The 21,664-nt window shown below is 46.0% G+C and overlaps 2 protein-coding genes across 3 annotated transcripts in view; both read left to right on the top strand.

Annotated features, from left to right (window-relative positions):
* LOC126426865 (speckle-type POZ protein-like) overlaps positions 1–15,602 on the top strand; it is a 656,123-nt gene extending 640,521 nt beyond the window's left edge. For both annotated transcript variants that reach the window (XM_050088900.1, XM_050088899.1), the window contains exon 4: positions 15,377–15,602. In XM_050088900.1, coding sequence (XP_049944857.1) covers positions 15,377–15,455 — 79 coding nt within the window. In that variant the 3' untranslated portion in view covers positions 15,456–15,602. The remainder of the gene's footprint in view (positions 1–15,376) is intronic.
* On the top strand, positions 15,544–19,845 carry LOC126426547 (speckle-type POZ protein-like). The gene is made up of 2 exons (XM_050088449.1): positions 15,544–15,950; positions 19,695–19,845. The coding sequence occupies exons 1-2, from the start codon at positions 15,544–15,546 to the stop codon at positions 19,843–19,845; spliced, it is 558 nt and encodes a 185-aa protein (XP_049944406.1).
* The last annotated feature ends 1,819 nt before the right edge of the window (positions 19,846–21,664 follow it).

The following is a 21,664-nucleotide window of genomic DNA, read 5'->3' as shown; positions in this document are numbered from 1 at the left end:
TAAGTCCCCTAGAACATACAACTACTTAAACCTAACTACCCTAAGGACATCACACACACCCATGCCCGAGGCAGGATTCGAACCTGCGATCGTAGCAGCCCCGCGGTTCCGGACTGCAGCGCCAGAACCGCACGGCCACCGCGGCCGGCAAACGTGATAGGACAGGGATGTATTGTGTAGTCTTATTGTTCAGGGTACACATCACTTAATGACAGCAATGAACGAGATTCAGGACTGTGATTAAAATTCAGGATGAAATGATGTCTATAACAAGATTCGCAAGTGACATTGCTATCCTCAGCGATAGAAAGAATCGCAAGACATCTCATTCTGGAAACATCCCCCAGGTTGTGGCTAAGGCATGTCTCCGCAGTATCCTTTCTTTCAGGAGTGCTAGTTCTGCAAGGTTCGCAGGAGAGCTTCTGTAAAGTTTGGAAGGTAGGAGACGAGATACTGGCAGAAGTAAAGCTGTGAGGACCGGGCGTGAGTCGTGCTTCGGTAGCTCAGATGGTAGAGTACTTGCTCGCGAAAGGCAAAGGTCCCGAGTTCGAGTCTCGGTCGGGCACACAGTTTTAATCTGCCAGGAAGTTTCAGTTGCAAGACATGTTAAATGGAATGAACGCTCTGCTAACCACACAGTGTGGGTTGAAAAGAAAACAGAAAAAATACGAAAGAAATATGGTGTATCATTTGTGAGATTGGCGACAAAGTTAATATGAAAACTGGGAGGAGTGAGATGGGACAGGCAACAAAGTAGACAAAGTAAATCAGTTTCGCTACATTAGAAGCAAACTGACAGACAACGGAAGCAGACACACGAAAAAAGAAGTCTACTGCTATCCAACACTGACCTTCATTTGAAGAGGAGATTTCTGAGGAAGTGAATCATGCAGTGTGGAATAAATCGGAAAAATGAGAATGTACGCGTTTCTGGTGAGGTGCCGTAAACAAATTCTGAAAATCGAGTGGACTTGTAAGATAAATGAAGGTTTAAAGTAGGAATGCTGAGAAATGCAACAGGTCGCAAATACTGGCAAAATGTTTGGACAGGATGAGGGGACATTTCTTAAGACATCGACGAATAAAGGCCGTGACACTTGAAGGAGCTGTAGAGGGTAAAAACTGTAGAGGAAGACCGAGATTGGAATATATCCAACGAATAACTGAGGATGTTGATCGCAAGTGCTACTCCGAGATAAAGAAGTTCCCACAGGAGAGCATTTCGTGGAGACGTACATCGAACCAGCCGCAAGTCTCACGGCCAAAAAAACGTACAGCTACACGAAAGTAAAGAATTATATTATGCATGTGCCGGCCGGGGTGGCCGAGCGGTTCTAGGCGCAACAGTCCGGAACCGCGCGACCGCTACGGTTCCTGCCTCGGGCGTGGATGTGTGTGATGTCTTTATGTTAGGTGTATGGGACTGATGACCTGAGAAGTTAAGTCTCATAGTGGTCAGAGCCATTTGAACCAACCATATTATGCATGTACTAATTTGCAAGCGTCGGTATTTGGTGCGTCACAGATTCATTTGGGCTTGTTTCAGCTGATGTGCTTTTTTTTTTTTTTTTGTCATCAGTCTACTGACTGGTTTGATGCGGCCCGCCACGAATTCCTCTCTTGTGCTAACCTCTTCATCTCAGAGTAGCACTTGCAACCTACGTCCTCAATTATTTGCTTGACGTATTCCAATCTCTGTCTTCCTCTACAGTTTTTGCCCTCTACAGCTCCCTCTAGTACCATGGAAGTCATTCCCTCATGTCTTAGCAGATGTCCTATCATCCTGTCCCTTCTCCTTATCAGTGTTTTCCACATATTCCTTTCCTCTCCGATTCTGCGTAGAACCTCCTCATTCCTTACCTTATCAGTCCACCTAATTTTCAACATTCGTCTATAGCACCACATCTCAAATGTTTCGATTCTCTTCTGTTCCGGTTTTCCCACAGTCCATGTTTCACTACCATACAATGCTGTACTCCAGACGTACATCCTCAGAAATTTCTTCCTCAAACTAAGGCCGGTATTTGATATTAGTAGACTTCTCTTGGCCAGAAATGCCTTTTTTGCCATAGCGAGTCTGCTTTTGATGTCCTCCTTGCTCCGTTCGTCGCTAGTTATGTTACTGCCTAGGTAGCAGAATTCCTTAACTTCATTGACTTCGTGACCATCAATCCTGATGTTAAGTTTCTCGTTGTTCTCATTTCTACTACTTCTCATTACCTTCGTCTTTCTCCGATTTACTCTCGAACCATACTGTGTACTCATTAGACTGTTCATTACTTTCAGCAGATCGTTTAATTCTTCTTCACTTTCACTCAGGATAGCAATGTCATCAGCGAATCGTATCATTGATATCCTTTCCCCTTGTATTTTAATTCCACTCCTGAACCTTTCTTTTATTTCCATCATTGCTTCCTCGATGTACAGATTGAAGAGTAGGGGCGAAAGGCTACAGCCTTGTCTTACACCCTTCTTAATACGAGCACTTCGTTCTTGATCGTCCACTCTTATTATTCCCTCTTGGTTGTTGTACATATTGTATATGACCCGTCTCTCCCTATAGCTTACCCCTACATTTTTCAGAATCTCGAACAGCTTGCACCATTTTATATTGTCGAACGCTTTTTCCAGGTCGACAAATCCTATGAAAGTGTCTTGATTTTTCTTTAGCCTTGCTTTCATTATTAGCCGTAACGTCAGAATTGCCTCTCTCGTCCCTTTACTTTTCCTAAAGCCAAACTGATCGTCACCTAGCGCTATCCCGACGTTAATTACGAGGCTGGTGTGACTTGTTACTATTATCGTTCGCCACGTTGCAGCACGGTTTATTTCGGTGTGCAGCACGTCCAACACATTCCAGTGCGACGTGGTCCAGAGACGTGTCGTCACCTCGGCGTTCACTGCGTGTGGCAGCGGCCGCCCCTCCCCCCCTCCTCAGGAGCGCAGGCAGGCGTGCGCGCCGCACCCCTGTCAGGACAGGTGTTGTCGCGCGTCGCCTCAGAAGGCGTGATCCCCTACACTCGAGCGAATGTCAGCCGGGTTCTCAGCCGCGATACTTGTCACTGCTCCAGTCTCGTACACCACGGCATTTGCTGTGAAAATATCGTAAATTATTCAGGGAAAGGGGTGACCCATTTTCTCTGATTGATATCAGTCTGTACTGTCGCGTTAAAACGCGTTTATCTAGAAATGTGAGTGAGCTGACAACAAGCGATAAGCTAAAATGCGAGGCCACCTTATCGGAATTCCCGACACCTGTGAACGCCAGTCCGGCGACGTGTCGTCACCTCGGCGTTCACTGCGTGTGGCAGCGGCCGCCCCTCCCCCCCTCCTCAGGAGCGCAGGCAGGCGTGCGCGCCGCACCCCTGTCAGGACAGGTGTTGTCGCGCGTCCCCTCAGAAGGCGTGGTGCGCTAGACTCGAGCGAATGTCAGCCGGGTTCTCAGCCGCGATACTTGTCACTGCTCCAGTCTCGTACACCACGGCATTTGCTGTGAAAAAATTGTAAATTATTCAGGGAAAGGGGTGACCCATTTTCTCTGATTGATATCAGTCTGTACTGTCGCGTTAAAACGCGTTTATCTAGAAATGTGAGTGAGCTGACAACAAGCGATAAGCTAAAATGCGAGGCCACCTTATCGGAATTCCCGACACCTGTGAACGCCAGTCCGGCGACGTGTCGTCATCTCGGCGTTCACTGCGTGTGGCAGCGGCCGCCCCTCCCCCCCTCCTCAGGAGCGCAGGCAGGCGTGCGCGCCGCACCCCTGTCAGGACAGGTGTTGTCGCGCGTCCCCTCACAAGGCGTGGTGCGCTAGACTCGAGCGAATGTCAGCCGGGTTCTCAGCCGCGATACTTGTCACTGCTCCAGTCTCGTACACCACGGCATTTGCTGTGAAAATATCGTAAATTATTCAGGGAAAGGGGTGACCCATTTTCTCTGATTGATATCAGTCTGTACTGTCGCGTTAAAACGCGTTTATCTAGAAATGTGAGTGAGCTGACAACAAGCGATAAGCTAAAATGCGAGGCCACCTTATCGGAATTCCCGACACCTGTGAACGCCAGTCCGGCGACGTGTCGTCACCTCGGCGTTCACTGCGTGTGGCAGCGGCCGCCCCTCCCCCCCTCCTCAGGAGCGCAGGCAGGCGTGCGCGCCGCACCCCTGTCAGGACAGGTGTTGTCGCGCGTCCCCTCACAAGGCGTGGTGCGCTAGACTCGAGCGAATGTCAGCCGGGTTCTCAGCCGCGATACTTGTCACTGCTCCAGTCTCGTACACCACGGCATTTGCTGTGAAAATATCGTAAATTATTCAGGGAAAGGGGTGACCCATTTTCTCTGATTGATATCAGTCTGTACTGTCGCGTTAAAACGCGTTTATCTAGAAATGTGAGTCAGCTGACAACAAGCGATAAGCTAAAATGCGAGGCCACCTTATCGGAATTCCCGACACCTGTGAACGCCAGTCCGGCGACGTGTCGTCACCTCGGCGTTCACTGCGTGTGGCAGCGGCCGCCCCTCCCCCCCTCCTCAGGAGCGCAGGCAGGCGTGCGCGCCGCACCCCTGTCAGGACAGGTGTTGTCGCGCGTCCCCTCAGAAGGCGTGGTGCGCTAGACTCGAGCGAATGTCAGCCGGGTTCTCAGCCGCGATACTTGTCACTGCTCCAGTCTCGTACACCACGGCATTTGCTGTGAAAAAATTGTAAATTATTCAGGGAAAGGGGTGACCCATTTTCTCTGATTGATATCAGTCTGTACTGTCGCGTTAAAACGCGTTTATCTAGAAATGTGAGTGAGCTGACAACAAGCGATAAGCTAAAATGCGAGGCCACCTTATCGGAATTCCCGACACCTGTGAACGCCAGTCCGGCGACGTGTCGTCACCTCGGCGTTCACTGCGTGTGGCAGCGGCCGCCCCTCCCCCCCTCCTCAGGAGCGCAGGCAGGCGTGCGCGCCGCACCCCTGTCAGGACAGGTGTTGTCGCGCGTCCCCTCACAAGGCGTGGTGCGCTAGACTCGAGCGAATGTCAGCCGGGTTCTCAGCCGCGATACTTGTCACTGCTCCAGTCTCGTACACCACGGCATTTGCTGTGAAAATATCGTAAATTATTCAGGGAAAGGGGTGACCCATTTTCTCTGATTGATATCAGTCTGTACTGTCGCGTTAAAACGCGTTTATCTAGAAATGTGAGTCAGCTGACAACAAGCGATAAGCTAAAATGCGAGGCCACCTTATCGGAATTCCCGACACCTGTGAACGCCAGTCCGGCGACGTGTCGTCACCTCGGCGTTCACTGCGTGTGGCAGCGGCCGCCCCTCCCCCCCTCCTCAGGAGCGCAGGCAGGCGTGCGCGCCGCACCCCTGTCAGGACAGGTGTTGTCGCGCGTCCCCTCAGAAGGCGTGGTGCGCTAGACTCGAGCGAATGTCAGCCGGGTTCTCAGCCGCGATACTTGTCACTGCTCCAGTCTCGTACACCACGGCATTTGCTGTGAAAAAATTGTAAATTATTCAGGGAAAGGGGTGACCCATTTTCTCTGATTGATATCAGTCTGTACTGTCGCGTTAAAACGCGTTTATCTAGAAATGTGAGTCAGCTGACAACAAGCGATAAGCTAAAATGCGAGGCCACCTTATCGGAATTCCCGACACCTGTGAACGCCAGTCCGGCGACGTGTCGTCACCTCGGCGTTCACTGCGTGTGGCAGCGGCCGCCCCTCCCCCCCTCCTCAGGAGCGCAGGCAGGCGTGCGCGCCGCACCCCTGTCAGGACAGGTGTTGTCGCGCGTCCCCTCACAAGGCGTGGTGCGCTAGACTCGAGCGAATGTCAGCCGGGTTCTCAGCCGCGATACTTGTCACTGCTCCAGTCTCGTACACCACGGCATTTGCTGTGAAAATATCGTAAATTATTCAGGGAAAGGGGTGACCCATTTTCTCTGATTGATATCAGTCTGTACTGTCGCGTTAAAACGCGTTTATCTAGAAATGTGAGTGAGCTGACAACAAGCGATAAGCTAAAATGCGAGGCCACCTTATCGGAATTCCCGACACCTGTGAACGCCAGTCCGGCGACGTGTCGTCGTGCACGTTCTGAGGCTCGTGAAGGTCGCTTCGCACGGCGTGGGGAACTGCCGTCTACGGTAGGGTCGTCAGAGACGGAACACGGGCTATGGTCAGAAGAGTGTGGGGAAGGAAATAGCACGTACTCTTTTAAAAGGAGCTGTAATGGCATTCACGATAATTGGTGCCGTATTTCCGGATGGGCGTGTCAGAATTCGTGGCAGTATACGAGCAGGAGTCGTCAACTTGACGCGATCTGCGAGAAACCGAGGGAAGCCTGAACATGGGAACCCGACAGGGAGTCGAACCACTGTCCTCCCGAATGTGAGTCCAGAGTGTCTTCCCGCTGCGCCCTTCATATGCGGTCCAATACCTGCACGTCACACACGTTTCTCACCCGGTTATACGGCGCAGGTGCGTACGAAGATTGTCTCTCCCAAATGCGCTAAAGGTATTCGAGACCATAGCTCGCTGTCGACGATCGCGCTCAGTGTCTTGGGAGATTTGCCACTAGCTCGAGAAACGTTTGAGTGATCTAGTACGTTACACCGCGAAAGCTCAATGTAAACAACAGGCACACTCCGAGCCTGATCTATAAAAGGCAGTACATAAAAGATTTGTAAGATACAAAAAGCGGTTTCCTAGACGAGGAATGTGTCGTTGCTAGAAGACTATATCGAAGTGTGAACAGCAATGGAGCTTTTTTCACTTCGTTTACTGACATGCAGTACCACTTAGATGTAGGCAAATACGGTAACAATACCTGTAAACAACAGCAAAAAGTCGTTTCTTATGCGATTAGAACGCCAGTCTCCAAAGTTTAAAGCCAACAGCATTGAGTGAATACTTGGAATGTGGAGGCGAAAAAAACACAAAGCGATATAAAATGGAAGCAAGTGTACAATTAACTAACGAGGGATGGGGAAGGAAGACTTGGGTTGGTCGGGTGGCTTCCAGAAGCCTGCAGTGTACGTGTTGGCCTGCGACCCTGCGCTGACCTCCGGCGCTACGCTCTGTACAGCACTGCCTCGGCGTCTCCATCCACGTCGAGCGGCCGCCACAGAAGCCTTCGGACGAATTCTTAGGCACTCTGTTAACACCGTAACGATCCGGCAGACGTCTTACGCTGGCGGAATGGAGATGCTAAGTCGGCAGGTTTCGAAAAAAGTGGACGCCGTGCTCGCGAAACCCACTTGTCTGAATCTAGGAAACCAGTTTACACTGTAGGGTGTGGGACTGTTTCACTGACTCCGTCGTTTGCCCCTCATACGACCAGGAGAGTCAAAACAATGATGTCGGAGGTATGACAGATCTTGCTTTGGTTCAGCCATGACGTACATGTCATCTAATAAGTATCGGAACGTTCTATGGGGCAAAGACACAATATAAACACGCCCACGCCGAAAGGAGATATGTACGAAAAGAAATATGACCGCGCATCCGTATTCTAATATTTCCCCTAAACCCGATATCAATTTTTCACTCTTTTTCAACACTTTCTCTGTTTCCATCTGTGATTCTTGGCTGATGTATGTGCAGAAGTTCCACAATACATCTTCTGGAAAGGGACGCACTGTCGTTGATTTCTAAACTGCTCAGCCTGGAAATGATACCTGGGTACACCACAACCTTCAACTTTCGGATAAGACGGCGACATTATTCATGATTGTATTATACAGCATTCTTTACCACGGAGATGGACGCTGCATCTTTTTCTTAAGAAATAAGACGCAAATATCAGTCTGTTCAAGGGAGAGATTCTGATCTCCTTACGGCGCCAGTACTGAAATACCTTTATAGAGGTCAGGCCGAGGCGTGCAGACAGACATCTGTCCCTCGATAGCCGCACCACAGGAATAAGACAGAAAGTGGATAAGATTGGTAGAGAGCTAACACCTTCCTCCGCCAAACACCAGTCTCTGCCTTGAGGATTCTATATGCTGTTTGAAACAGTGTTCCATAATCTTAAAAGGTTCAAAATGGCTCTGAGCACTATGGGACTCAACTGCTGTGGTCATAAGTCCCCTAGAACTTAGAACTACTTAAACCTAACTAACCTAAGGTCAGCACACAACACCCAGCCATCACGAGGCATCTTAAAAGGTAACTGCGTGAACTCTTACCCTTAGAAACCCATGGAAACGAACTTATAATATAAACTGCTCATTCCAAAAGTAATGGTATTGAGCATTCGCACGCAAAACAACACGTCTTAGCACGAGAGACATGTGAATGATGACCCGCCCGAGTTCTAAGTCAAGACTGACAACACGAAGGAACAAATTATCGACATAACAGCATCAAGGACACACGCACTTGAATGTCGTGACGTATTGCTGTACTCCCCCCTGCTTAAAATAACTACAGCAACTTTTTCAGCTGACCAGAAAGAGTTGCAGAGCCGTTGACAGTTGGAAGTACGGGAGTTGGGATTTTAGTGCTGAACCGTAGTGGAGTAGAACAATTTTGAGATTACGATTTTGTAGTCAGAAATACGATTTTAGTTTCCCTTCACTCATAAAATAACAAGTCCTGTCAACACGCGGTATATATCTTTGACCTAAGGGTATCCAACGTTCTTTAAATACTTCCCTTTAAGACAACCACCTGTTATTCTGACAAAAGTCAGTGGCATATGACCAGTCAATTTACGCAGAATATACGTTGTATATTTATTGTTAAAAAGTACCTTTTTAGAAAGTATTCAGTTTTAACTGAGCTCATAATTTTAACTAAGTTCATACTCAGTGGCTCAAACAAAGGAAGAAAAAGTAAGCATTGCGAAATTATTTCAAACACAATCAATCATAAACAGTTTGAGATGGATTAAGAAAAACATTTCCATAGTACAATATTCCTTTCATTATACACTTCATCACTTCGTGCCTTTGACTGTGTAGCAAGTGCAGAGTGATATCCCTTCGCCAGCCAAGACTTTACGTGACGCCCACGTTCGTATCTAGCTGCAGGTGGTCGCAGAAGTCTGATGCGTGATGAACTACAAACAGTGCTGATGTAGAGTGAAGATCTCAGTGGTGTCATAATTAAGTTCACTGCAGAAAAGCCACGCTAACACTCCGCACTCGACACTGCAATGCTGTTCATTACTGATAAGAATGTTTTGAACATTGGTGGCTGTACAAGAATAGTTGGCGTTTCTCCGCTTAGTACTAGTTTCATGCGCTGTTTGTACTCCCTGAAGTCCTTCATTATTTCACGAGGGCTATTGATCTTAAATATTTCACACATTCGCTAAATCTCATTTTCTCCGTAAGTGATCGATATGTTATGAGGCCATAATTTGGAATGAATGGCCTTCATGTCATTCATAACAACATCGTAGCTTTCAGATGCATTCACTGTTGATAACAGCCTGTATGACAAATTATTTGCCAAGCTGCGACAAAACTGTTTATCAGAAATCTTAGAAATATTTGTTCTTTCACGAAGTTCGACACATTGAAAGTTCATATTTTCCATTACAATGTTAGCTACATTTGCATGTTATCCCATTGCATCAACCCGACTTTCAAACACTTTTATAAAAAGTGTAATGTCGTAGTGAGCTTGATCAAGGTTTGCACTTGATCTTCGCAGCTGTAGGGATAGATCGGCGAACTCTTCAAAGACATTATACATTACAGCTAGGTTGGAGACTAAAGATGTCGATGACAATGTGTTACAAGGCCCTTTGTAAGTAGGCCGTTGTTTTGAGTCCCGTCGCGTGTCCTCTGATGCTTCTAATAAATGATTGTACAGAGCCATGGCAATAAACGGGAGGCCACCCAGCGAGTCTCAAGCACACGATCGATTTTCAAAATTTCTTGCTGAAAACCTTTAGCAACAACTGCCAGCTCCCTGCTGTTTTTCGGAGAGCAGCTGAACATATTTCTTACTTTATCGATGAATATTTTAAAGTGATTAATTCCCGCCACTTCTTCTATCGTGTCGTCCACGGCGAGTTCTATAAGACGATTCAAACAATGCCAGGTGAATAAGTTTGGAAACATTTCCAACACCTGCTTTGCGAAGCCAGACTTTTTTCCTAACATGATACAAGCTCCATTGCAAGCCAAATCGATTATATGGTCTTTCAAAAAGTCATAGCCTAGACCTAGGGATTCCAACTACTTTAAAAGTTCTTTCAAGATACCAGATGCTGTTTTGTCATGTAGCTCAAAAACTGTCATGGGGTTTCCCATTCCTTTTAACAAGGTTCTAAGGTATACAATCAAAGTGTTCTTGTTTGAAAGAGTACTGACTTCATCCAAAAGAAGTGAAAATTCGGAGTCACTCTTTATTAATTTATTTATTAGATCTGATGTCATCTGTTCAGAAATATGAAGCACTATATTAGAGCAAGCAACATTTTAATGTGGTATTCGTCCCATATCCAAACCATTTTTAATTTGGAGATCAATTTCTGTCTCAAACTCATAAAACGGTCTGTTTAACTCTGCTTGCTTATAAGCTGTGCGAAATACACGCTTCGTAACTACTTGTTGTTCCTGTACCATTGAAGCAACTGGGTTCTGAATGTGACGTCTTTCTGCGTTAGTCTGGATTTTGTTCGCTAAACCGTGAGCTTGAGATGTGCGGTTATCAAATAGTTTTTTCCTAAGAGACGTTAGTTGATCTTTTTTGTTTGTTCCATATGAGCTTACAGTTCCTAAAACCCATTGCTCACCCAGTTTTAACCCTTTCGTTTTTTGGGCACCTGGTGCAGATACACTTCTATAAACTAGCTTTTTTAATAATTAACGAGGGGTTTTTAGCTTTATAATCTGTACATTGTTCGATAGACCAACAATCTGGCTTTTCATCATCATTACAATTTTCATTACTGTCTATAGATGTTTTGCCCATATCCATATCCACCAACTTAGAGAAATTATCATTTAGCGACGACGACGTAGGAGAAGAACCGTCTGCTTTGCTGTTTGCATCTTCTTCTCCAGCCGCAGTTGAAGACGTGGCTGCCGTTTTCGTTGCTCTCACTAACTTTTTGTCTTTTAGGTTTGAAGAAGCCACTTATTTTTTGTAGAGGTACCCGTAACTATTAAACTCTCGTGTTCACTCACATTCACAATGTGTGAATAAACACTACGAACAGACCGAAACAATGCTGTCGCTTCTGAGCAGATCAGCAACTGAGCTGCAAGCGACTGACGTAAATAGAGTGAGTGAGTAATATTGTTGAATGTGAATTCCGAAGGCAGCTGTTGGATTGTTTGCTGGCTTCTCTGTGAGGCAGCGATGGCTTACAAGGTCACACTCACACTTTTTCCGCTTTGTAGGTGCGGAAACAGGCGACTTCAGAAGACAAAAATCATCGTTATCGTTCAACCGTAATCTTTTATTTAGGTACATCTTTTTGAGATCTACAACCTGGTACTACATAACGTGGTGCAGTTCTTATGGACTTCGTAAGGTATTTCAATAGAGCATGCTGGCGGAAAACATTTTAACTTCATGTAGCTGATGAAATTTAAACGGCTGAACAGACTTTCAGAACTATAGGTAAGAACCGTCCAGATTAAACCAGCTTTCAAATAAAAAAATCTGCTTTAAAATTGGAACTTTAATTTGAGAACTATGTAGGGGTAGACAGACAGACAGATAGACTTACGGGTCAGACATATACACCTCCGTTCTGCATTGGGAGTTCAAATTTGCCCCCTGTGGGAGCTTAAAGGTCAAGAGTTCTGTGGAAAAATGGACGTATCGGCTGGAAAGGCTGCCAACATTTAGTCATGCGTGCTCCATACGCACATTTGGTTAGTAGCTATGACATAAATTACGTCACGGAATAAAATGATGTCGTGAAAGCACATTGTACAGACGTTGACATTCAAAAACGGCTTACATTATTTATTTGTCATTGACACACATAACATGAGACGTCGCCTTGCTACTACACCGCTGAGGTTGTAGGCAGTCGTAAATAAAAGGCGATATGTACTGATCACAACAACAAGATACTCAACGTATCTTGGGTGTACTGTACGTGCGTACACACACACACACACACACACACACACACACACACACACACACACACACACGCAGTACCTCCTGCCCGTCACATCACGTTGGTGTCCCATTGACACGTTCACTTGTAACTTGTAACTTATCGTTACGTTGTGATTTAATACACGCGTACTATTTCAAATCTCCGGTGCTGAACTGTAAAAGGAAAAAAAAAAGGTCTCTGGGAGGTGTCGGAACGCGTTCCGGCTGAAATTGAGCCCTGCACCAGTGTGAAGATCCGAAAACACTACGTGTATTATTTGTGGAGAATATGCCTGCTGTGTGGATTTCACTTCCGACTATTCATTCGAGTCAAAGAGAACTGACTTGCAACCGTCAGAAGTACAACCGCAGCTGTCCTGAAGACAATGCGAAAATAAACTGTTTGAGTCAGTTCAGACACAGACTGTGTGGAAAGTTATCTCTTAGGAAGTCCCAAGTTTCAATCGGACAAAGAACCCGTGTCCAAATTTTCGATTTCCCAGGGTCAGGGGCGTCACTTGGCAACAGGAGGCTGACTGTACAATATAAGCCCGACGGCTCGGCGCACTTTAGATTAGGGATCGCCTGATACGGGCCACCACCAGCCGTCGGTGACGCGTGCAGCAGCAGGCAGGCAGTGACGTCACCCGCCGCCGGCCATATAAGCGGCGGGCTGGCTGTCCGCCCCACACTGCTGCACCAGCGTTCTGCCTGCTGAGACCACTCCGTGACGTCACTTCTCCCCGAGTCCGAGGTGAGTAGAGGCTGTGTTACACGACTTTTCTCTTCGACAATGTCTTTCTCCCTTAAAAATTGCAAAAAACTATTTTGCTGCCGCTGGAAGACGTCACAGTCACAAATTGTTGCAAGCATAGAGTTATCAACATGGACAGATGCTTGAAATAAAGCATAAATCGTATACTTTTCAATCGAAAGATGTCCTTCACTTAAGTAGCAGACCCATTTGCAGTGTCTGCCTCGAGCAGGATAAGCTCAGAGGACGTTGCTGTCACTGTTACTCAGAGATCAAATAATTGCTCTCGTGTTATTTACTGTGTTCCGTGCAGATTGCTCAAAGTGCATCGCAGGACAGCTCACGCGACACAACTGTGAAAAAAGCTAACAGATATTCGGTAATTCAGTTTCTCAGCTTTGCCTATGCTAACCTACCAGCACTTCAAAAGTAGGAGTAATATATGTTGGTCTTGTTACACTGAAGACCCAGAGAAACTGGTACAGCCGCCTAATATTGTGTGCCGCCTCCACAAGCACGCAGGAGTGAAGCAACACGGTGAGGCATGGACTCGACTAATGTCTGAGGTAGTGCTGGAGAGAACTGGCACCAAGAATCCTGCAGGGCTGTCCTTAAATCTGTAAGAGTACGAGGAAGTGGAGATCTCTTCTGAACAGCACGTTGCAAGGCATCCCGGATAAGCTCTATAATGTGTCTGGGGAGTCTGGTGGCCAATGGAAGTGTCTGAACTCGGAGGAGTTTTCCTGGAGCTACTCTGTAGCAATTCTGGACGTGTGTCAGGTCCCATTGTCCTGCTGGAATTGCTCACGTCCGTCGGGATGCACAGTGGACACGAATGGATGCAGGAGATCAGAGAGGATGGTTACGTACGTGTCATGCCTCGAGAGTCGCATCTAGACGTATAAGGGGTCCCATATCACTCCAGCTGCACTCACCCCGCAACATTACAGACCTTCCGCCAGCTTGAACAGTCCCCTGCTGACACACATGGTATACCGATTGACGAGGTTGTCTTCGTACACATACTCGAGCAACTGCGCGATACAAATTCAAACGACGCTCGTCCGACCAGACAACGTGTTTCCAGTCATCAACAGTCCACTGTCGGTGCTGACGGGCTCAAGCGAGGCCTGAGGCTCTGTGTCGTGCAGTCACAAAAGTTTTCCGAAAGCCCATATGGATGATGTTTCACTGAACGTTTCACACGCTGATACTTGTTAATGCCCCAGCAATGATATCTGCTGCAATTTGCCGAAGGGTTGCACTTCTGTCACCTTCAACGATTCTCTTCGGTCGTCGTTCGTCCGGTTCCTGCAGGATCTTTTTCCGGTGCAACGATGTCGGAGATCTGATGTTTTACTGAATTCCTAATATTCGACGTACACTCGTGAAATGGACGTACGGCAATATCCCTACTTCACCGCCACCTCGGAGATGCTGTATTCCATTGCTCGTGCGCCGACTATAACACCACGCTCAAACACACTTAAATGTTCGTAACCTGCCGTTGTAGCATCAGTAACCGATCCAACAACTGCGCCACACACTTGTGTTACATACAAGTTGCCGACCGCAGCGCCGTTTTCTGACTGCGTATCTCTGTATTTCAATACGCAAGTCTATACCAGGTTCTTTGGCGCTTCAGTGTATGATCCTATATGGAAACATAAACCGTGAAACATAAACCTGTCCGTCTCGTCAGCATTCCTAGTTTGCTCCTTTTAAGGGAATAGTACCTGATTACAGCAGCAGCTACTAACGGGGCATTCTATTGTGTCAAATGTTTTTCAGTCGAATTTACATGGAAATCTGTACAGCAGTCAATAAAACATTAAGGTTCCGTGGAATAGCAGAGGCATCTGGGTTTCAAGTTTAATCAAAAATGGTTCAAATGGCTCTGAGCACTATGGGACTTAACATCGGAGGTCATCAGTCCAATAGAACCTAGAACTACTTAAACCTAACTAACCTAAGGGCATCACACACACCCATGCCGGAGGCAGGATTCGAACCTGCGACCGTAGCACGCGCGCGGTTCCGGATTGAAGCGCCTAGAACCACTCGGTCAAGGTGGCCGGTCAAGTTTAATCGTGCCTAGCCTGAGACATTCACCGAGGAAACTGATTTCTGCATTAGATGTACATTGCTTCTGATCAGGTGTCACGGATCTGAGGAACTTGGGATAAGGAGGAAGAAAATTTTTCCTAGTTAGAGGTGCTACCAACTTGGACTTAAATATAACTCGTGTAACTTTATGGCTGAAACAAGTTTGTTGCTTTGCTAATTTTTTTGCTGAGACATAAATAAACCATCTTTTGACTGAGAACGATAACATTTTTAGAAGGTGAAAGCAGTCTATCACAGCACCGCAGTGGTAGTTACAAACCTTAGGTGATCGCGAAGCAGTACGGGCCCTTGTCATTTGAAGGAAACTGGTGACGTTGCAATTGATTCAGGGTGGACAACACTTTAACAGCTGTTGTTTCGTACAGGTATGCATGCGCCTCGTACAAGTGTTGAGGGTGCAGTGTGAGGGCTGCTCAGTGGCGCTGTGTTTCAGGACCACCCACCATGTCGGCAGTTACGGAGGTTCAGAACAACACAACCGAGGCCCTGGCCGCCCTGGTAGACGGGGGTGACGGCGCCCTGGTGACGCTGGTGGCGGGCGAGACGAGGGTGGCGGCTCACAGGGCCGTGTTGGCGGCCGCGAGCCCCGTGTTCGCAGCGATGTTCGCGCACGACATGCTGGAGGCCAGCTGCGGCCAGGTGAGCATCGACGACGTGGAGGGCCCGGTGCTGAGGCTCCTGGTCGCCTACACGTATACCCTGCAGGCCCCCCAGCTGCCCGACACGGCCGCCCAGCTGCTCTCGGCGGCCGACAAGTACGGCTTGTCGGCCCTGAAGGCTGCCTGCGAGCGGCAGCTGATCTCGCAGTTGGCCGTCGAGACCGCAGCGGCGACGGCCGTCACGGCAGTGAGGCACTCGTGCCCGGACGCCGCCAGGGCTGCCGTCGCCTTCATAAAGGACCACCTGCAGGTGATGGCCACGCGGGGCTGGGCGGACGCTGTGCTCGAGCACCCGCAAGAAGTCATTGAAGTCTGCAGTATGCTCGGTGAGCCACCTGCAGAAGCCAGGTAAGCACGATTCCCTTTTTGGCAGCGCTAGTGTGAATTTGATGTCGTCCTTGCTTCGTTCGTCCTTGCTTTGTTCGTCGTTGCTTTGTTCGTCCTTGCTTTGTTCGTCGTGGGTTTCTTTGCTGCCTACATAGCATAAGACCTTAATGTCATCTACTTACTGATCGTCGGTCACGATGCTAAGTCTCTCGCTGTTTTCACTTCTTCTGCTTCTTATCAATTTCGCCTTTCTTTGATTTACTCTGATTCCATATTCTGTACTCATTAGACTGTTCATTCCATTCAGCAAACCCTGTAATTCTTCTTCACTGTCACTGAGAGAATCGGTCATCAGCAAATCTTATATCATTTCACCCTGAATTTTATTAATTCCACTCCACAATCTTTCCATTATTTCCATCATCGCTTCTTCGATGTATAGATTGAACAGTAGGGGCGAAGGATTACATCCCTGTCTGACACCCTTTTTAATCCGAATACTTCATTCTTGGTCTTCCACTCATATTTTACCTTCTTGCCTCTTGTACATATTGCAAATTACTCGTCTTTTCCTATAGCTTACATGTATTTTTGTCAGAATTTCTAACATCTTGAACCACTTGATATTGCCGAACGCTTTCTCCAGGACCACAAATCCTATGAACGTCACGGAACTTCAATTTTCTTTTCATTCTCCTGTGTATTATCCTTGTCAGAAACGTGGATGCTTCAGCTGTTAAGCTGATTGTGCGATAATTCTCACGCTTCTCTGCTCTTGCAGTCTCCCAAATCCTGATGATTATATTTCTCTCAAAGTCAGATTGTATATTGCCAGACTCATACATTCTACACAACAGTGAGAATAGACCTTTTCCCAACTCCTCCAATGATTTTAGAACTTGTGATTGAATGATGTCTATACCTTATGCCTTCTTTGATCTTAAATTTTCCAAAGCGCTTTTAAATTCTGATTGTAATCACCACTGTTTTCCATACCGACTCCTGCTTGTTCTTCTGTCACGCCATCCGACAAGTTGTTCCAATCAGAGAGGCCTTCAGTGTACTCCTTCCAACTTTCCGATCTCGCCTCTGTATTTAACACTGGAATTCCCATTGTGCTCTTAAGGTTACCACGCTTGCTTTTAATTCCGTGGAAGATTGCTTTGACTTTTCTATATGCTGCGTCAGTCTTCCCAAGAATCATTTCTTCTTTGATTTCTTCACATTTTTCGTGCAGCCATTTCGCCTTAGCTTCTCTGCACTTCCTATTCATTTAATTCCTAAGTAACATATTTCTCTATTACTGAATTTTCCTGAATATTTTTGAACTTTTTTCTTTGATTGATCAACTGAAGGATTTCTTATATTTTCCATGGTTTCTTCGCAGTTAGCTTCTTTGTACCTACGTTTTTCTTTCCAACTTCTGTTACTGTCGTTGTTAGAGATATCCATTCCTCTTCTACTGAACTACCTATTGAGCTGCTTATTATTGCAGTATCTGTAGCCTCAGAGAACATAAATCTCATCTCTTCTTTCCTTAGTACTACTGTATTCCACCTCTTTGTACATCGATTGCTCCCGACGAATCTCGTAAAATTCAGCCTACTCTTAATCACTGCTAAATTCTTATGTCTCTATATCTACTCCTGGGTATGCTTTACAGCCCAGTATCTGATTTCAAAATGTTTGCCTGACAATAATATGGTGTGAGTTTAAACCTCCCATATTTTGATTCCTTTCCAAGTATACCCCCTCGTCTAGTGATTTTTGAACAGACTATACCAGCTATTACGAGGATAAATTTACTGTAGAACTTAACTAGCCTTTCTTCTCTCCTATTCCTATTATCAAGTACATATTCTCGTGTAACCTCTTCTACTCCTTCCCCTATGATCGCGTTTCAGTCCCTCCATGACTATTACATAGTACTGAATTACCTGTTCAATATCCTCACTTTTTCTCTCTCTCCACCTTCAACTTGCAACGTCATCATGTATACCTGAACTATGCATGTTGTTGGTTTGCTTTTGATTCTCATGAGAACATATCTATACTCACTTTCTGACCTGCCTTTCTATTGATACTGAATCCTACTGCTGTTGCTACTACCCTATTCTCATGTGACCAGAAACCCGTTTCTTATTTTCTGGCTCCCAACCACATTCGAACTCCTAACTTTCCAGCTCCGGAATCATAGAACGTTATCCTTTCGTTGGTTACTCAACCTTTGATCATTGCCAATTCTTCCTCATTTAGGAGCAGTTTCAGACCTCAAGGGAAAGAGAGTGCCCTGAACCTCTGTCGGCCCCTCCGCCCTCTTTGGAAAGGCTGTTGGCTGAAAGAGGGCGACACCTGATGCTGGAAGTCTTCAGACACCAATGCTGATGATTCGTATTCAAAATTAAAGTGATGGTGAGGTTCAAACCTGGGACTCTGGACTTTCCTGATTACTAAAAAAGACGCTACCCCTGGGTGACTGGCCCCAAAGAGCAGGGTGTGACTCCCTGAGATATCCAGTCAAGCAGGAGCTATGAGCACTGGGGCTACTCATGCACACTGGGGGCAAACAAGAAGAGAATACTCCAGCCAGCACAGTAACATTGTCACACTCAGTGCTGTGCCTTACAATCACATTTCCTTCTCGTCTCTGTTCAGCTATCGCCCTGAATATTTTCCGTGCATTTCCTTTCACTAAACAGACAGGAAATCTCTGCCCCCCTGTCTTTTTTGAAGTTCCTTGTGGCGTTACCAGAGGTCGTCCACGGAATCCTATCAGGTTTCCTGCTACTGGGATACAGCAGATTATATTCGCTGTCCACCTACAGGTGTACGACATATCTCCCACAATGTCAGTATTGATGTGACGTTTTCATCCAGCTATCATTTGTTGCCTCTGTCTCTCGGATACATATGCTCCATACAAGTCTATTTTGTTTCCTTTTCAATTTAAAAAAAATCCATATTCAATAGACTACAGGTTACTTTGCAAGTTGTAAACATTGTCCATCAGATAAAATTGCATACACTGCGTAACCCATTTTTTCTTTTAATGTTGGCCTCTACTGCAAACTGCTCAATTCGAAAATTGTTGTTTAAGAAGCACATCACCACTGCTGTCTTTTCAATTAATCGAATTGTGGAGACATTACGTGCATATATACAGTTCTATTTGCTTTACTGAAATGCAGATTTTGAATATACTCTTGATAACTTTTATAGCATAGCTCTTGTAATTCTTGTCCATCTTCTTCATTCCCTCGGGCTTCACATCAAACAGCGCCTGCATATCCATGACCATACAGTTTCAACAGTAAGTTGATACCCCAACTTACCAGTTTGTTTCTCTCTCTCTCTCTCTCTCTCTCTCTCTCTCTCTTCCTCCAGTGATATAATTCAGCATCCATATATCAGTTTTCAAATTACTTCACAACCAAAAGTAGCAGCCAGTTGACTTTAACTGCTTCTAAATTCTGTCTGAAAGTTGTTTTGTCAGGGCAGCAAAATTGTTGGCCCTTATGTCTGGAATTTGGTTTGTGCTTCATTTTGAACAATTTGTTGTTTTGCATCTTAAGCTACGCCAGTGGGGAATATAGCAGAAGTAGTGCAGAAAAAGACCAGTTAATTGGTGGTACAGTCACGTTAAGTGAGGGGCTGGTGTTGTTGGCACTGAGTGTTCTGTTGCCCCGGTGGACAGTCCCTCAGCTGTACCGCCTGCAGTGAGCCCCTGTGTGAACACGCCCACCCACACAGTGTTTCTCTGTGCAGCTCGCCGACCGCCACAGGGGGCGGGTCCACCCCCAACTCTGACTGTCAACCCCACAGCGGCCACAGCCAGACTCCTACTGCAGCTGCGCCTCCCACGTCTGCCCGACACACCCCTCCACCCAATGACGCAGCCGTCCGTCGCTTCCGGTGAGTTGTGTTGCCACACGTGCCCACGTCTTACCCTCACAGTACTGCTTATTTTGGCATTAATCAGCCGATATAGTAAATAAAATAAAATACAGATTCCTTCAGTTTTTGGATAGAGGTTACAGTCGCTATTAAACATTACTCCTTTCTCACTTTTTTGGCTATGATATTTTGAAGATTGAGCCCATATGCAGAAGATTTCTCGTTCTCTGTATTTGCCGTGAGAATTACGTTCAGTTCAGAGTCACTCAACTGTAGTTGCGTAGGAAGTGTCCCATACAAATCATACCCATTCCCAAAGATTCTTTATACATTGATGTGTTGAATGTAGATTTTGTTTTTAGTGATGATTGTGTGTCTTACAAATTGATTCTGAATTAAATGGGTATGCAAACGGTATGTTTCACACAATTCCACTCAACAAAACTTACGTGAATGGTTGTAGATATAAGTTATTGAAGACACCCAGGAAGAAATGACGAAAGAAAGGTAAACAGAAATAAAAGTAATAATTACAAAGTTATTATTTAGTACCGGTATGAGGATACAGCTTGTTTTGGGTTTGTCTTGAAATTCGAATATTCCTTAAATGGTTCCCTGGTCAGTTACATCTGTAGTGACTATTGGAAATCTGTGCCGCACTGTAACAGGAACCCAGATTTGCTGCTTATTGCAGGCAGTCTCCTTGAGCAGTAGGCTGCCTGAGTACACCTCCACTTCTGACTCAGCATCTCATCGCAACTTGCACTAGAGTTTATCCCGGAGGACTTCTGGGAAGAGTATCAAAAGGGAAATCGAATGAGTGGATGTTATCCTAGTTCAGAGGATGTACATGAAAACCTCTGGCGGTAGTGTTTGCAAACCATGGGTAAAAAGATCATCCACAATGGCATTTCCAGTTACGCCAGCAAATGCACTCAGCTGGTCTAATGGTTGAGGCATCTGCTCTCGAGAAGTGAGAAATGCAGTGGGTGTGGCTGAGTGGAGATGCGTACAGCACTGTATCGCTCGTCACTCGTAAACAAACTCCTGTATTCGATGGATGATGGAGGTCACCAGGTGTGATGAGTAGTGGATTTGATTCACCGAGGAGAAGTTTTGTATAATTCCATGGTATAGTTAACTTTTATTTTTAGAAATGAGCAACCGACGTGGGCAAAGATAGTTGGACCTACTGAAAATATACTGCCATCTCAAAGTGAACTGACACGTTTGCAAGATGACTCAATAGCTGGTGGCTTTCAAAATAAAGTATGGACCAATTTATGCTTCAGTAAAACACACACACACACACACACACACACACACACACACACACCTGGGACCAACATCAGTGAGACTCTTCGACATGCCTTTTGAAATTAACCAGAGCAGAATGCAATAAGTTATTGTATAATGCAGAAATTTCTCCCCTCTACAAAGGGAAATGTGGGAGCCAAACAAGTAATTTAATGTGGATAATGTGGCAGTAGTCTTTTGAGTGGACTTGACTTATTTCCTTTTAATAGTTTCCACAATGAAACATTGTCTCAAAATGTGGTAGAAAGCCCAAGGACATTCTGGTCGTATGTAAAGTAGACCAGTGGCAAGAAGTCAACACCGTCAGTGTGTGATAGCAATGGAAATGTTCCCGATGGTGGTGCCACTGCAGCGGAGTTACTAAATACAGTTTTCCTTAATTCCTTCACGAAAAAAGACAAAGTAACTATTCAAGAATTCGAAACCAGAACAGCTGTTAGCATGAGTAACATAAAAGTATATATTTTAGGTGTTGTGAAGCAACTCAAATCACTTACGAAAGGCAAGTCTTCTGGTCCAGATGG

Source organism: Schistocerca serialis, chromosome 11, assembly GCF_023864345.2.
Source record: "Schistocerca serialis cubense isolate TAMUIC-IGC-003099 chromosome 11, iqSchSeri2.2, whole genome shotgun sequence".
Taxonomy (NCBI): domain Eukaryota; kingdom Metazoa; phylum Arthropoda; class Insecta; order Orthoptera; family Acrididae; genus Schistocerca; species Schistocerca serialis.
Note: the sequence above shows the minus strand (reverse complement) of the source record. Positions and strands in the feature narration are given on the sequence as shown.

Excerpts from the sequence above, each read along its gene's own strand:
- LOC126426547 (XM_050088449.1), top strand. The coding sequence starts at position 15,544 with ATGTTCGCGCACGACATGCTGGAGGCCAGCTGCGGCCAGGTGAGCATC. Across the intron at positions 15,951-19,694 it reads GAGCCACCTGCAGAAGCCAG|CTCGCCGACCGCCACAGGGG; the intron begins GTAAGCACGATT and ends TTCTCTGTGCAG.